The following is a 16,422-nucleotide window of genomic DNA, read 5'->3' as shown; positions in this document are numbered from 1 at the left end:
CAAGCGAAAGGTTCTGGAGATGGACAACAAGTCCCTCAGTAATCACGATGTGTTTGATTTCTCCTCCGGCCCGTGCCACTCTGAGAGCATTCTGCAGATGTTTAATGAGTTCCGTGATGGCCGACTGTTCACAGACGTGGTGATCAGCGTGGAGGGTCGTGAGTTCCCGTGTCACCGTGCTGTGTTGTCAGCTTGCAGTAGCTACTTCCGTGCAATGTTCTGCAATGACCACCGGGAGAGCCGTGAGATGTTAGTGGAGATCAATGGCATCCGTGCTGAAGCCATGGACACCTTCCTGCAGTACGTCTACACCGGACGTGCCCGCATCACTACAGATAACGTGCAGTTCCTCTTCGAGACCTCTAGCCTCTTCCAGATTGGCACTCTGCGTGATGCCTGTGCCAAGTTCTTGGAAGACCAACTTGATCCCTGCAACTGCCTGGGCATCCAGCGTTTCGCCGATGCGCACTCCCTCAAGCAGCTGGCCAGCCGCTGTCGCTCTTACGCGCTGCAGAGCTTTACCGATGTGGCCCAGCATGAAGAATTCTTGGACTTGCGTAAGGAGGAACTGGATGAGTACATTGCTAGTGATGAGCTAGTCATTGGAAAGGAGGAGACAGTGTTTGAGGCAGTGATACGTTGGGTGTACTACGACATGGACCACCGCCGAATCATGCTTAGAGACCTTCTCACCCATGTCCGCCTGCCCCTGCTGCATCCGAATTATTTTGTGCAGACGGTAGAAGGTGACCAGTTGATCCAAAATGCACCAGAGTGCTACCAGCTTCTGCACGAAGCAAGACGCTATCACGTCTTGGGCAATGAAATGATGTCACCTAGAACCCGTCCACGCAGGTATTACTGGCATCTTACCATGTACCCTGAAGGTCTATTAAATTTATGACCTAGAAATGTTCACTGATGCAATTACCAATCTAAGGCTTAGTCTTTAGCAGTACAGAAAGAGGAGACAGAAGAGTTTTCCATGCCTTTTCCTGACCTGTTTGTCCAATTCTCTATCAAAGAGTTTGTTTACCATGATTTGACTTCAAATAATTGACCACCAAAAGCATACAGAATCAAGCAAATGGTGGTTTACTAGTCATAGTTGTCTAGCTTAGTTGAAATGCATTCTTCCAAGTACTTAAAGATCCCAGATACTTCTGGAAACTTTTCAGTAAAGGCTACAATTATAGATTCATTCGTCCTCAAACCACGAAGGCATGATTCAACAAGTGAAGTAACTTGAAGGCTTGTTTTTTATAGCTTTACACTCTGTAGTTGAGCATTGGGAAAACTGTTGCATAAACTTTTGGATATGAAACAATTCAAGCCACACTGTATGTACAGCAAGACGGAGCAAGAAGAGATTGTCCCTTCAGGCCCGCTGTATTGCAGTGCACTGAGGGAAAATAATGTCTCGGCAAGGCTTGCCCATACAATTTCTTCCTCCACAAACTTTATAACACACAAACACCTGAGTTTCGAAACATGTTCCTGTTGACCTGATCCTGCTTGTGGCATGTGCTCTTTGTTTTTGTTATGTCTGGAGAAACGTGGGGTGAGAGAGAGCAGGGGGAGGGGAAACTGCACACTTGTGTTTTTCTCAGAGCCGAATGTATAGTGACCTGGAATCTGCCTGAACGCGATTCGCTGAAGGATCTGCCAATGTTACAGGGCTGATTTATTAACAGCCTCATTATAGATTGCTTGCAGAGAGGCGTAGAACAGTCATTAGGATAACTGCAGCCCCAGTCACACGCAATTAGCTAAACATAGACAAAAGCTTGCTATATATTTGTGCAAAACCAAAGAGGGTTCTTTGTTTACAACTCAACATACCTTTTGTTTTTCTTTGGTTTGGTGAAAAAGGGACACCTCAAAACCTTGTGACACCTTGTGTTAGAGTTTTCAGATGGGTGTTGGTTTACAGTTGGCAGAAGGTCCACTTCTGTTTCCAGGCAGATTTGAGATGGTTCTTAAATTTGAATTATTAGATAGGGCCTGGCCGATCTCCCCTAATTATTTTCATGGACTGTGTGGGTGCGGTGCATTTTGACTAATTACATCACACATGAAAGGCTGATCTGAATTTTCCATGTTTGCATGAATTGACCGGACGACTGGCTCAATACGTTCTAATCTCTTTCCCCCGGAGAGTGTATTCAAAGTTCAACTCTAACTTTAGCGTCTTTGCTTATGCACTCTCCAACTCTGTGATCATTTACACAGAGAGCACAGTCTTCTAGGCAGATGATTTCAGGGAAAAAAAACTGGGGGGAGTTAGTTCTGGATGAATTGTGTTTGCCTGTGGATTGGCTCTTTGCACAGAGAATGCACATTGTGCTCTAGTAGACTCTAGAAGGCTCTAGTAGACAGTGTTGTTTACTGCTATTCTTAGAAGGAGTTCTGAACTCTTCTTATTTCAGTGTCACTGCAGAGAACAAATAGATTAAAAATGACAAGAAAACAAAATGTAAACAACGAGTTTGTTCAGTGATAGATGACTGAGAGTGTCCCTTTCCATGTTTCATGACTACTAATGATATACATTTGTCCATGTGTCCAAGTTTGTCATCCTGTCGTGTCCCTGTAGGTCTACTGGATTCTCAGAAGTCATTGTGGTAGTCGGAGGGTGTGAGAGGATGGGGGGTTTCAACCTGCCGTATACCGAATGCTATGATCCTGTAACTGGGGAATGGAAATCCTTAGCCAAACTGCCAGAGTTCACCAAGTCAGAATATGCTGTGTGTGCCCTCAGGAATGACATTCTGGTCTCAGGTAAATATGGATATTTGTAATAATGTTTCATGAATGCTAAATTGTTTCACAGGCAGTGGTGGAAAGACATGGCTTAGTATTCTTCCTTGTGTTGATGAAGTTCCTACCGAGACGTGAAGTTTAGGCAGAAAATATCAAAGCACTTTTTCCCTTTTGAAAACACCAGTAGTCTTTTGTTTACATCTGAGCCAGGAAGATGGTTTGCTACTTGCGAATGCTAGTATTAAGGGGAGGCACATTCTCATTCTAGACCGCATTTGATTTGATAAAATTTTGAAAATCTTGTCAGTGCAATATGACTATTAATATTTTTGGTCTGACATAGACTATAAATTTTGAATGTGTAGATCTGCTAATTTGGTCAGTATTTAAAGGTACATTATGATATAGATTACATTAAAGCTACAGTAACAGAAATATTAAGTATTTAATATGAGTATTACTTATTGTAAAATGAAAGATTGAGTGTGTATTGTGTTCATTTTATATCTAAGGCTTGCTTTTGTATGCCCTTCATCTGCCAATCATTTGTATCCTCTGTCATTAATTTCTCAATTATTGTAGATGACCTAGTTTGATGTTTACCTCTTGGCTGTTTTAGTCTGAAGGGATTTGTTAGACACAGCAGGGCACCATGCTTTACAGAGCAGCTCGCTTTGAACAGCAAGCAGGTTCAGCAAAAAGACTTTGAGACATGATTAAAAGAGACCAGAGCTACCAACTATCTCATGCGAAAAGACTGTTAGAGAGGGAGAGAGAGCGCAAGTGTGAGTGAGGGGGCTGAAATCCTGAGCGATCGGTTTGCATTCTGCATGTGCCAAGCGCTCACGTGTTTCCATGAAAATAGTTCTTCTAGTTAACACTTCTCTCTCTCTGTCTCTCTAGTTCAACCTCCTTTAAGTTCATTCCTTCCCCACACATCTTGTTTCTTCTCCTTTTTTGAAGTTTGTTCAGTTAGCCAGCGCCAGGCAGGCTTTTCCAAGGACTGTACTGCGTCAAACTCAAGACTAAGATATGTGAGTCTTGATATGTGATAAGATATGTGAGAAAATAATGGAAATTGACACAATAGAAATATGAATTTCAGGTTGAGCAGCTTTGCTGAGTCCAGTGTGTTATTTACACACTGCCTGTGCTTCCTGAAGAACTGGAACAGTTTTGTTGATGATTAGCCTTTTGTTAGCATAATCACACAGATGTACACGTGTTAACCGATGCAATACCAGTCAAATTTGTCACATTAGTCATTCTTTATTACTACTGTTTTTACATTGTGTAATTGTAATTCAGACACTCAAACTGAAATAATGGAAAAATGGAAGTATGGGAATTATGTGTTGACTAAATTAATGTTATACAAATCTTATAATTTTAGTTTTTCAAAGTAGCTTAGATTATAGCTCTGGTCAGTTTTTCAAACAAATTTGTGTGGTGCATCCTGGGATGCTCTCTAAACAGTAGAATGCCAGACACTTGTTGGCTGATTTTTCTTTACTATCTGTTGTAAAAAAAAAATACAAATAAATTAAATGCAATTATGTAAAATTTTATTAAAATGTTTGTTGGTAAAGAAATGCATATGTTATTTATTTATATTTTTGTACAAAACATATTTTAAGCATTGAAATATTAGAAAGAATTTTAAGATGTTTCAGAGGAACAAAATCAATCATAAAAATCAGTCATTGTTGTGAATAGTAGTGTATATGTAAATAAGGAATGTGGTTATTCATTGTGTTGCATAATTATTTTAATAAGTTCTTAACAGCATATTTCTGGTTAAGCTGGTCTCTAGTTATGTTGCTTCACCGGAAATCATCTCAGAACTGGGGCAAGATGTCTGCAATTATAGTTTTATTATTCACATATCATTCATGTGTTTATGTGCGATAACAAGGAACATTCATTAAGTGTGTCATTGGTCATTTACCTATTTACATTATTGCATAAGTATTATAATAAGTGCATAATGAGACATACAAATTGGTTGTGATGGTTTGGTGATGCAATTTCAGGTGGTAGAATCAACAGCAGGGATGTCTGGATGTACAACTCCCAGCTGAACATCTGGATCAGGGTTGCCTCCTTGAACAAGGGCCGTTGGAGACACAAAATGGCAGTTTTGTTGGGAAAGGTGAGTTCAATCACTCCAAGATCTGTTTTGAAAAGTAGCCAAAATGATGCTGAACACAAATAATAAAAATTAATTGGTGTATAAGCTTTTAAAAGGAAGGAGAAAATGCTTCCCATATCTTTAGTTTTTGACATCAAAGGCAACGCATCCAATGAAACGAGAGTATTTCTGCATAAATTCATATGCCATTTTATAGATGCTAGCCAAATTTGGCTCATGCTAACATGGGCAGGTTGTTTAACATTTTCTCAGCTATGAACAAAACTACACAAGGTAGACTACACAGACTATGTTTAATACCAGTTGACAAACCAATACGTTCCAACTTTTAAGGGTGTTTTTGTTGGCTCAGTTAGTCATGCCACATTGAAGAAAATGATTTCTTGTTTTGATGATGGCTATGGTTTACATAACTCTAACCATGATTAATATTTCCTTCATATAGAAATGGGTGTTGTTGGGGTATCTTAACACATATTTAGCTTTCAAACATGTTCCCACCCTTATAATTGATTGCCTGTTTGTCATTTACTGCTCTTTGTCTTATCCTCAAATTGTCTATCACTCTCAAAGCCTCCATTTGTCCCTCTTTTCCCACTTGGAACTTGTTCATTGTTTTTATTCAACAATGACATCATTTTTAACCTCCCCCTGAAGCTTGTTTGCTTATAGTGCAGTTTTTAATAATCAGTAACTGACGTTGAAGTGATCAGACATGTGAACCATAAAGGAAAGACTCTGCCAAAAGCATTTGGATCTATATACTCAAGTTGATATTGCATCATTCATATCAGGCTGTTTTAAAAAAAAAAAATTAACAACCATAATAACTGTCTGCATGAACGCCTCTTTCTCTTGGTTTGTTTGTTTGATGCTTTGTACTGCGGCTTATTCAGATATTTTTCCCCTAGCTTCCTGCTTATGCTATAGTCTCTCCAACTCTTTGTGTTTCTGATTCAGGCAGATAATAGTTTTAGACTCAAACTCATTTGACCCCAAAAGATCATTTGGGTTTGTTTTTGAGCAGCAACCTTTCAGACATATGGATTGTTTGACTGCAGTTGGATTTATCGGTTACGAAAGATTCATGACTGACGGATGAAATCTAATCAACTGAAGTCACAACACCAAGGGTTATGCTGCAATAATGTGATGTGAGCCATGCTGACACTGGTTAGATATACTGTATGTGATTATTGTGTATGTGTAATACAAAATCTTAATTAACATTTAAATAAAAATGACTGTCAGCATATATTAGCCTTTTCACTTATGCATACAGTGAACAGGAAACTGAATTCCACTGAACTGATGAAGCATGGCTTTTATAGCTATTTTGTTGATATACCATCTTATCAGTCCCAGGGGTGAAAGGACTGTCTCAATTATATCTGAGTCTGAACAAAGAGCTCACCAGAAAGCACATGGCTTTGTTTTTGCGTAAGTGGCATGTGGCCCCTCTGTGTTCGAGCATGTTTGTGCACCGCCACTGGTCCAACCGGTTTTCTTGGCTGTTCCATTAAGGGAAACATGTTTACCTTCTTCTTTATGGAGACATGAGGCAGGAGAGGGAGGAGACAAACTCTTCAGGGTTTTTGTGATCCACGTGTTTTCATTTGAGAGTTAACGATAAATTTCTCAATCTCTTTGGGGGACTTAGAAAAACAAGAGTCATTGAGTGATGAGTTACAACACAAAACTGTCAACACAATGCATTCAGAAAGGTCATGTTTTGGTTACATCTATTGGATGCTGCCAATGAGTCTTACATTGACTGGTTATTAACCCAGGTCACAGAAATGTCTTCAACTGTAGTTTTCAACTGTCTTATTGATTTATGCAAAACCTAATTTGCTCACATTGACTTTCACCCCGTTACCCCTATTTTGCTCTGCATGTAGCTCTGGCATCCTGCCGACTTATTTGATAAGGGCATATCTATTTATGTTTTGACATCAAAACCAGAGAACACTTGAAGAGTGTAAACAAGGTTTTCAGTCACATTTAAATTTTATGTCCAATTCTTGCTATTAACAAACCATTAACTCTTTAAACTTTCCTCAATAAACTCCTAATTTTCTGCTTATTAATATTTAGTAAGGTAGTTGTTAAATTTAGGTATTAGGTAGGGTTAGGGGATGTAGAATATTGTCATGCAGAATATGTTCTTTAGTACTAATAAACAGCCAATAAGATAATAATAGGCATGCTAATAAGCAACTAGTTAATAGTGAGAATTAGTCCCTATACTAAAGTGTTGCCAGGTTTTCTTGCTGTAATAAAAATAAATAAAATTTTCATAATCATGTTTCATTACATAATAATTTATTTATTTAAAATACAAGCAGTATTGAGAAAATATTCTTAGAATTACAACTTATTTCTCCCCCCAAAAAAAAAGTTCAGTTTTTTTTTAAACTTCAAATGGTATAAACCCATATAATGGTATAACCCCGAGATTAGCTCAGTTTTTTTAAATGTCAAATGGTATAACCCCATAAAAAAAATCACATTCAATATATTAGCTAACAGAAGTTTGAACAGTTTTTTTTTTTTTTTTTTTTTTTTTTTTTTTTTTATATAATGAACAACAATATTTGTTTTTTGCTTAATGGTTATATATACTACATTGCCCATGTTGGCTTTGTCATGTGACCTACTAGTGAGTTGCGATACTTCACTGGCATTCTCAACTCCTCTCTTTACACTGTTTTATGAAAACAATGAATTCATACATACTACCTGTTCCACACACTGCTGTACATGTACCATTTAATAGGAAAGTAGGTGTATTCAGATGCACAGTATTTAGTTGGAAATAGACAAGGAAATTATGACATTTCTAAGAACTTTTCACGTGTGTGTATTTTGTTTTTATTTCCTTATATCAATCTTAGACTTGCCACAAAGTTATTCAAAGTACTTGCCTCTGGTTAATCGACTCAATCAGAAGTGATGTTCACCTCATGACTACTTATAATGCAAACTCAGTTGGATGTAGAATTTCCTGTGAATTGCCATTTGTCGTCAAGCTGTCTGGATTGGGTTTGTTTAGTCCACTTACGTAATAAAAAAGAAAGTATAATCATAGATTTGTTTTGTCGCTAATGCAGTGCAAGCCTCTGGGTTCGTGCATGTGCGTGTGTCTGTAACAATCCCTTTGTCATTACATCAATTTCAGAATCGCTATATGAAAGAGTAAACAGTAGTTCTTGTTTGGCTAGATCTACAACAGTGGTCGGCAACAGGCCAAAAGTGGCCCGCCAGCAATAATATCTGGCCCGTGCCCGTAGCCAGATTATTTTGATAGCGGCTGGTTCTGAAATAGATCTGTCATGATGGCAACAGTTACTCACAATCAGAGTATGTGAGTGGAGCGGTGTGATTTTGAATGGAGCGAGGAGCGGATTTTATAAAAGTCTGAGTATCGTGGTTTTCACTCGCCCCAATTTTTTCTTTTTTTTTATTCAGTGGCGGAAACGGGCTTCCATAGAACTGTGATATTTCAATCATACTGAAATACTTTAGAGGAGACGCGGAGCGGTGTTTCTGATATCAGTGAGCGCGGAGTGGAGCGGGAGCGGAGTGATTATTAAATGCTCGGAGCACGGATGGAAAATTGTTGACGCTCCACTCCGCTCACATACTCTGATCGGACACCGCCACACAAATGTGGCTTTTTATTAATGACTGTCTCAGGATTTTACACAGAGTAACAGCTCACTACCAATTACAAAATACACTGTAACATATCACTTTTCATCAATTAATATCTTAAATGATCCTTCGACTATGTTCTGGCCCACTATCTAGTGGTGAAATTTTTTTTGGCCCGATGCCAAACTTACTTGCCGACCCCTGATCTACAAGCTTCATTTCACCTCCAGATTGTGCCATCCACAGAAACGTCATGTGTACAATTCAAAACAGACAAAACCAATTTGAACATACCTACATTATGCAACACTAATATGGCATTTGAAATGTATTGTGTCCAGGCTCCATAAATTGTGTGCATCTACAGGTGTATGCCGTTGGTGGATACGACGGTCAATCACGACTAAGCAGTGTTGAATGCTACGACTCTTTCTCAAACCGCTGGACGGAGGTGGCACCCATGAAGGAGGCCGTCAGCTCGCCAGCCGTCGCCAGCTGTGTCAACAAGCTGTTTGTGATTGGAGGAGGACCTGACGACAACACGTGCTCCGATAAGGTTTGTTGAAGAGTATGACGCATGCTGTTGAGGAGTAGGGCGTCCCGCCCTGTTAGTTATCTCTACATGACATTGTGCATTTACTGCATGTAAACATAACATTTATTTTTGGGTCACGCTACTGGAGGGTGTGACGCGCTTTGTTTTCCAGTGTAGTCATCTTGGGATTTCTCTAAACAGTGCAGTGGACCATAAACCCAGCCACAGTAAATAAAAGAGCTCTGATTATATAGTTTAAATTGAGATATGGGTGATGCTGTCTTTATTTGTATTGCTATGCTGTTTCTATAGTAAATTTTTAATCCTTATGTCCTATTAAAGTCTGTTTCAAGATTCAAGAGTTTTATTTGTCACATACACAATTATACAGAGTATAACCAGCAGTGAAATGTAGGTCAGGTCCGCTCCAAGGACAGTGCAATTATATAGACAAATATTAAGAGAAGAAAAGTAGAAAAAAAATAAAATAAAATAAAGATAAGATAAGATAAAAAATATAAATATAAATGTGCAGGTCAGTATGCTGTTGACTTAAATAGTAATAAGAGAAATGTGCAAAAAAGTTGTACAGGGTATTTAAATAGCAGCAATATGAGGTAGAGAAAAATTATTATTATGAAAAATTATCTATCACTTAAAGGAAAACTCCACATTTTTTGAAAATAGGTTCATTTTACAACTCCCCTAGAGCTAAACAGTTGAATTTTACCGTTTTTCAATCCCTTCAGCCAATCTCCGGGTCTGGCGGTAGCACTTTTAGCTTAGCTTAGCATAGATCATTGAATCGGATTAGACCATTAGCATCTCGCTCAAAAATTACCTTATTTAAAATTTTCTTATTTAAAGCTTGACTCTTCTGTAGTTACATTGTGTACTGAGACCGACGGAAAATGAAAAGTTGTGATTTTCTAGGCCGATATGGCTAGGAACTATACTCTCATTCTGGCGTAATAATCAAGGAACTTTGCTGCCGTATCATGGGTGCAGCAGGCACAATAATATTACGCAGCGCTTGAAAGTAGTCCAAAGCTATATCATAACTAGTTACCTAGCTGGGGACTACTTTCAGGCGCTGCGTAATATCATTTTTTTTATCATTATAAAAACTAAATTGTCATTTACTCACCCTCATGTCATTCAACCCTGAGTTTCTTTCTTATGTTGAACATAAAAGAAGATATTTTGAAGAATGCTGGTAATTAAATCGTCGATTGTCCCCATTGACTTCCATAGTATTTCTTTGACTACTATGGAAGTCAATGGGGACCAACAACTGTTTGGTTATTGAAAAATCTTCTAAATATCATCTTTTGTGTTCAACATAAAGAAACATATACAGGTTTGGAATAACATGAGGGTGACTAAATGATGACAACATTTTCAGTTTTGAACTATTCCTTAAATAACAACAGTTTTATACTCAAGCTTAAAAACTTATCTATGTACAGTACAGTATAATTGAGTTGAAACAGAGGTCATTCTATGTTTAAATGCGTTCAGTTGACGAATGACAGGAAGTTTAAGTATACAAAGTCCCTTCTATGGTAACTACGACATTGTGTGTGACCAAAAAGGCATCAATTGCTTAAACCCTGAGTGTGCCAGCTATTAGTTTCTCCCCTTTGTTACATGATAGCAGCTTGTTTACTTTTACACTGTCGTTGGACAATGTTTTCCCTTCATCGTGGCCTAACTTTGCCTTAACTGAACAAAAGATTGGAGAGATATTGAATGCGCTGTCCACTGCCACCTAATGGAGATCAACAGTTACAACCATCTGACCTGGATCTGTCAGCCCGCTCTGATACATTCTCCAGGTGTCTCTTTAGAGAGAAACACTTAGCCGCAGATATTCCATTGGATTCCCTTAATGTATTTAGCTGCGATTCAGTGTCTTGGTTCTGAACTAGCTGACCTTTAATTCCCCAACAAAACTTCTTTTGGGCCCATAATTCCACTGAGTACAGCTTGACATTGTATTTTTAAAATATTTGTTGTGATGGTTAGGATATTGAAGAAAACAGCCCGAGGGAATTCGTTATCATTGGAGCATTTCCTGCTTCCTTATAAGAAGTTCTTCCTTATAAGAAGCCCTCCAGGACCGAACTTGGTGACCCCTGGGTTAAAGCATGTATTGTGTGTGTAATTTGACTATTACTGTTATTGTTGTCACGTAGTCTCCCGGATCATTTGTGCCCAGAGCGTTCTTTTGCACAAGTGTCTGCTATTTCCAAAATGTGTGAAGCCCCTGTAATACCATCCCCTCCCATATCACATACTCCACACAGAGGGGGAGATAAAAATGCACTCAGGCTTTTCTCAGGAGATATTGTGTCTGTGTGTGATTGTTTCCCTTATCAGGACACGTTATCGCTGATTTTTTTTTTGTTGTGAGTTTGCATTTCCTCAAGGCAGTTTCATATTTTTAAGACAACAAAAAGACTGTGAAGTTATCAACACCCTTGTTTCTAAAATGGCAGGGGGATTTACAGATGTCTGTGACTCTGGGAACTGTTTTGCAGCCTGAGGAGATATTACATAGTCCAAGTGTTTTTTTTGTTTTTTTTTAACGTCAACTTTGTGTTTTCCCCCAGGTTCAGTGCTATGACCCAGAGTCTGACTCCTGGTTGCTAAGGGCCAACATCCCCATTGCTAAGCGCTGCATCACAGCAGTATCGCTGAACAATCTCATCTATGTTTCTGGAGGCCTGACCAAGTCCATCTACTGCTATGACCCCACTGAAGATTACTGGATGCATGTAGTCCACACATTCAGCAAGCAGGTACTGGCTGTTATGAAGTTAATATTTAACATGCTTCAGAGTGCAAAGTGGATTTGCCTCTAGAAGTGTTTTTCTTATTCACTTTCTCAGTAGAGAATTAAAACAAATTCTTCAATAAAGAGTTCTATGAAACAGAATCACATTAGAAAAAAATCATATTCATAACACATATACTTTATAGATTTTTTATTTCAAATTTTAATTATAAAAATGACAAATATGTAAGTTTATAACATTGCAAAATTTGGAGGCAAAATATATATAGTATAAACACATTATAATGCAACATTATAATCCACAAATTCACATTATTTCTTATGTGTAATGCAGAGATTTTTAAACTTTGTCACGAACCTCTTTGAACCTCTTTCACCTAATATATTTACTTGAAGTACCCTTGAGATTTTACCCCTGAGATTAAGTATCACATTTGCATGTTTATGCTCTCGCTCTTGTTTTTCAGGAAAGTTGCGGTATGTCGGTATGTAACGGAAAGATCTATATCCTGGGTGGCCGTGGTGAAACCGGAGAGGCGTCAGACACCATCCTGTGCTATGACCCATCCACCGGTATCATCACGGGCGTGGCCGCCATGCCCCGCCCCATTTCTTACCACGGCTGTGTCACCATCCATCGCTACAATGAGAAGTTCTACCATTCATGACATTAAAAAGCACACTCACACAGGGACATGAATAAACTGAGCCTTACTATAGATACCGTAGCATTATGATAGATAAGGTGAGTCCCAAACCCCTCAGTTCACATGCTTTGAGACCAGTCAGTTAAACTGACAGTTACACAATAACTAATTTCAGTGTACAGTATAAACATTCTATCATTTATTCACCCTCACGTCGTTACAAACCCATATGACTTTACTTCTAAAGAAAACAAAAGATGATATTTTAGCCAATAAAAAATTTGACCCCAACTGGCTTTCAATGTGACATTTGTTATCTGCCTTCTACCAGCCTGATTGACAGATACAGATTGTGTATGAATTTGCATATTTCCAAATCCACTACCCAAATACTTCTAAACTGATCGACAGCTGATTGGCTGTGAATTCTAGCTGGTCTCTGATCTCTCATCCTCACTTTGGTGTTCCCGTTGATTAAGTGTCTTTATTTGTGATTTGTTTCTTCCACTTCATTACTATTATTGCATTGTATTCTAATGTATGGTGTAAGTGGTTGTTTTGAGTGGGTGAATGGTGTGATTATTTGTGTTTGGTGGATAGTGTTCGATTGTGATAGATCCATGTGATTATAAGTGTGTTTGAAAAGATTCAACTAGATGTGTGTGCGTGATAGACAGACACAGAATATGCAGGAACCACTTTTTGTTGAGCTGCCATTTCCAATGGGTAAATGGTTCACAAAAATCCATCAGGCACCGAAAATTGTTTCTTTAAATATTTCTTTACGTATGCATGTATGTATTTGGGTGATAATAATTGTATTTAGTAGTAGAAATGTAGTGGCTATCATGACATTTAACAAAACGTGTTTGCTCTTTTATAGTATGACATCCACATGGAGCATTACCATAGTCTCTGCATTATTATTCTGTATCATTTAGCAACATGCTTTCTTGCATATCATGTAGAATACAAGCAGTGATGTCTTGTTTATAATTGAATCATATTATGTTCTTTCACTTTTTAAGTTATTTATTTTTATAGATATCCGAAAGCCCCAACCAGGCACTTAAGTCAATATATTGCAGTGTCCCAGATGTAAATATGAATTTTGATGATCCTTCTTCAGGTTTACTGTATCAGTAAGTGTTTGCAATGGTGAAGCATCAGGCCAAATGGCCAGATCACACTCTCCGCTCCCATAAAACTCTTCCTTTTTTGTTCTCACAATAATCTGAGCTCAGTATTTGTGTGTACAGTGCAGTGACGTAGCAGCAAAAGATTGTGTGTTTGTGCGCTGGGGATTCCAAGAACAGTGATGTCAGATCTGTTGCCTGCTTTTGGTTAGTAAGATTGTTTAGTTTTGTCAGCTGCAAGACCAGAACAATAGAGGACACACATGTTCGTTTTCTCTGAGAATTGTACAATGTGTAAGACCCTGCACACATACAATATGCGCATAACACAACATGGCCTGTCTATAACCTTTTTGAGTGTAGCTTTTTGGTATGTAGTTTTATGACCATATGTTTGTGTAAATAAATGGTGAGTTTGGTGTCTTTTTGCTATATAGGCTTGTTTTTTTCAGATAACTTTCAGTTGCTAAAAGCCATAGAATGGTGTTTTTTTTTTTTTCTTTAATTTGACAAATGTTTCTTTTTGAATGAGACCTTATACACTTTAGGGTACTGAATTATATGTGCATGCCAAAAATAATTTAACTCGTATGTCAAAAAAAAATACTGTTGTAATGGCAAAAATGCGCCTTTAATGCTAATTAGTGATGGTTTGGCAGAAGAAAGTGCCAACATAAGAAAATATTACTAAAGTGCATTAAAAGAAATTACTATTTTGTGCCTTGTGGGGGAATTATACACATTTGACAACTAGCCAAAGATGGGTGATTGGCTTTGTCTGCGTTAATTCCAGGACAATATTGTAAAAGAAACTGCAAGCCTTTTATGTCATCATTTTATGTGTAAAACTGTCGCTACATTTTCATGTTCTGAGTACCTGAAATGTACAAGAGCTTTACGTGGTGTACATGCATACGTTTCTTCAATAAAGCTATTTGTAGTATGGATTTGTACACTTTTTTTTTTCTTTAATTTCTATGAAACCAATACACTGAAATATGGTGTGGGATTTTTTGAAACCGTATAAGTATTAAACTCATCCTGCACTGATACAAACATAATACCTCTTATTGTGAGGCGTGCTATTATATTTCGAACTGATCAGATTTACAGTTTTCGCCTAAAAGATGATTCCAATCCAATATATGCTAAACAAGGGAACCAGTGTCATATATAAAGACCACAATATCTTTCAGATATTGAATATTTCAGCAACCTCAAAGCAATACCCTGGCATCACTGTGGTAAATTTTTCACAGGTATACACTACTCATATTTTCTAAGAAACCTTAACCTAAATAGTAAGTACTGTTAAGTTGTCAGGTCATGTTTTTCTGCTGTAGCATTGCCAGAATCACCCAAGCCAGCTGGTTTCCATCCAGTGTCCTGAGGCATTAATTTGTGTACTAAGATACTTTGAATAAAAACCGTCTGCTAACTGACAATAACGCCACGCTAGTCAAACAACAAGCAGATGAAGTGTTGAATTACAGAACCACCTGCAGATAAGTGCTCACAAATGGAGCTACTGTATCTGCCACTGTACACAGAACCCCAGTAAGGGAGGAAGGCAACATGGGAAAATTTATCAATTGGACATACTGATCATGTTGAATATGGTACAACACGTGCCTACATGAAATCTGGCTCTTGCTTAAGGCTATGACTTCTTTCTCATGAATGATGATTTGTTTTACTGAAAAAACAAAGAATTAATAGAATTCTTACATGCAATATCAGTATTTGCTTTTAGAGTAAAAACAAGTGTGGCGTTAGGGAAGGTCTTAGTGTTTAAAGATACATTAGCCTACAATATGTGCAGAAATGATGATTTATCTAAGTTGGAGATAAAATGTATTCTAACTGTAGCTAAAATGAAAATTTGGATCATATAAAACCACATGTACACAAAACTTCTTCTGATGGCTTCAGGAATCAGTATGTGTTTTTTAACAATTTTATTTTCAAAATGTAGCCTATGTTAGAAACTAAATAAGTGACTCTACAAAAGTTTGAGTATTTCTAAACAACCGTATAAAATGATAGGGCAAAACGCAGCCAGGCGTATTTAAATGAGAGATTCAAAACACCATCAAATGCACTCTATATAAAAACTGTTTTAACTTGTTTTGATAATGGTACGCTTCGCTTTACTGGTAAATCTTTCTGTGCATGTGCTCAGACAAAACTACATGCAAGAAGACGCCAGTGAGCGTGAGAGAAAGGTGAGGTTGTACGGAATACTCTTATATAGACGTGGTTTGGGATTGTTTATGCAAATTACAAGCTTTTCAGCAACATTGGAACAGATTCATGTGTTTACAGGTTTGCCTGTTTTAACCTATAATTATTTCTGTGCACATAAATACGCAAGAAGTTATATTTGAATTACCTTCATTGTTTAGGCCTACATTTTTGTTGTCCATAACTGAGATTGTGTGCGACTATATGACTGTATAGTGTGATATATTTTAGTTTTTAACAGATATTAGGCCACAAGTATGAGCACAGGTGACTTGGGATAGCAAACTGAGGCACTTTGACTGAAGGCGTTGTTATTACAAAACAGCAGGATGGGTGAGAGAGTGTGTTTCCCACAGGTGAATTTGGCTTCCTATTCTGAGTCAAGTCAAGTCAAGTCAAATCACCTTTATTTATGTAGCGCTTTTAACAATGCAAATTGTATCAAAGCAACCGCACAATATCAAAATAGGAAAATAGTGTGTCAATAA

The 16,422-nt window shown here is 37.8% G+C and overlaps 1 protein-coding gene across 1 annotated transcript in view; it reads left to right on the top strand.

Annotated features, from left to right (window-relative positions):
* LOC306862985 (kelch-like protein 24) overlaps positions 1-14,642 on the top strand; it is a 17,359-nt gene extending 2,717 nt beyond the window's left edge. The window contains exons 2-7 of the mRNA XM_079406113.1: positions 1-855; positions 2,597-2,781; positions 4,797-4,915; positions 8,940-9,128; positions 11,723-11,911; positions 12,375-14,642. The exon at positions 1-855 is cut by the window's left edge and continues 124 nt beyond it. Of these exons, the coding sequence (XP_079262239.1) occupies positions 1-855; positions 2,597-2,781; positions 4,797-4,915; positions 8,940-9,128; positions 11,723-11,911; positions 12,375-12,575 (1,738 nt within the window). The 3' untranslated portion in view covers positions 12,576-14,642. The remainder of the gene's footprint in view (positions 856-2,596; positions 2,782-4,796; positions 4,916-8,939; positions 9,129-11,722; positions 11,912-12,374) is intronic.
* Positions 14,643-16,422: the final 1,780 nt, after the last annotated feature.

The sequence above is a fragment of the Barbus barbus genome (assembly GCF_936440315.1).
Source record: "Barbus barbus genome assembly, chromosome: 44".
In the NCBI taxonomy this organism is placed as follows: domain Eukaryota; kingdom Metazoa; phylum Chordata; class Actinopteri; order Cypriniformes; family Cyprinidae; genus Barbus; species Barbus barbus.
Note: the sequence above shows the minus strand (reverse complement) of the source record. Positions and strands in the feature narration are given on the sequence as shown.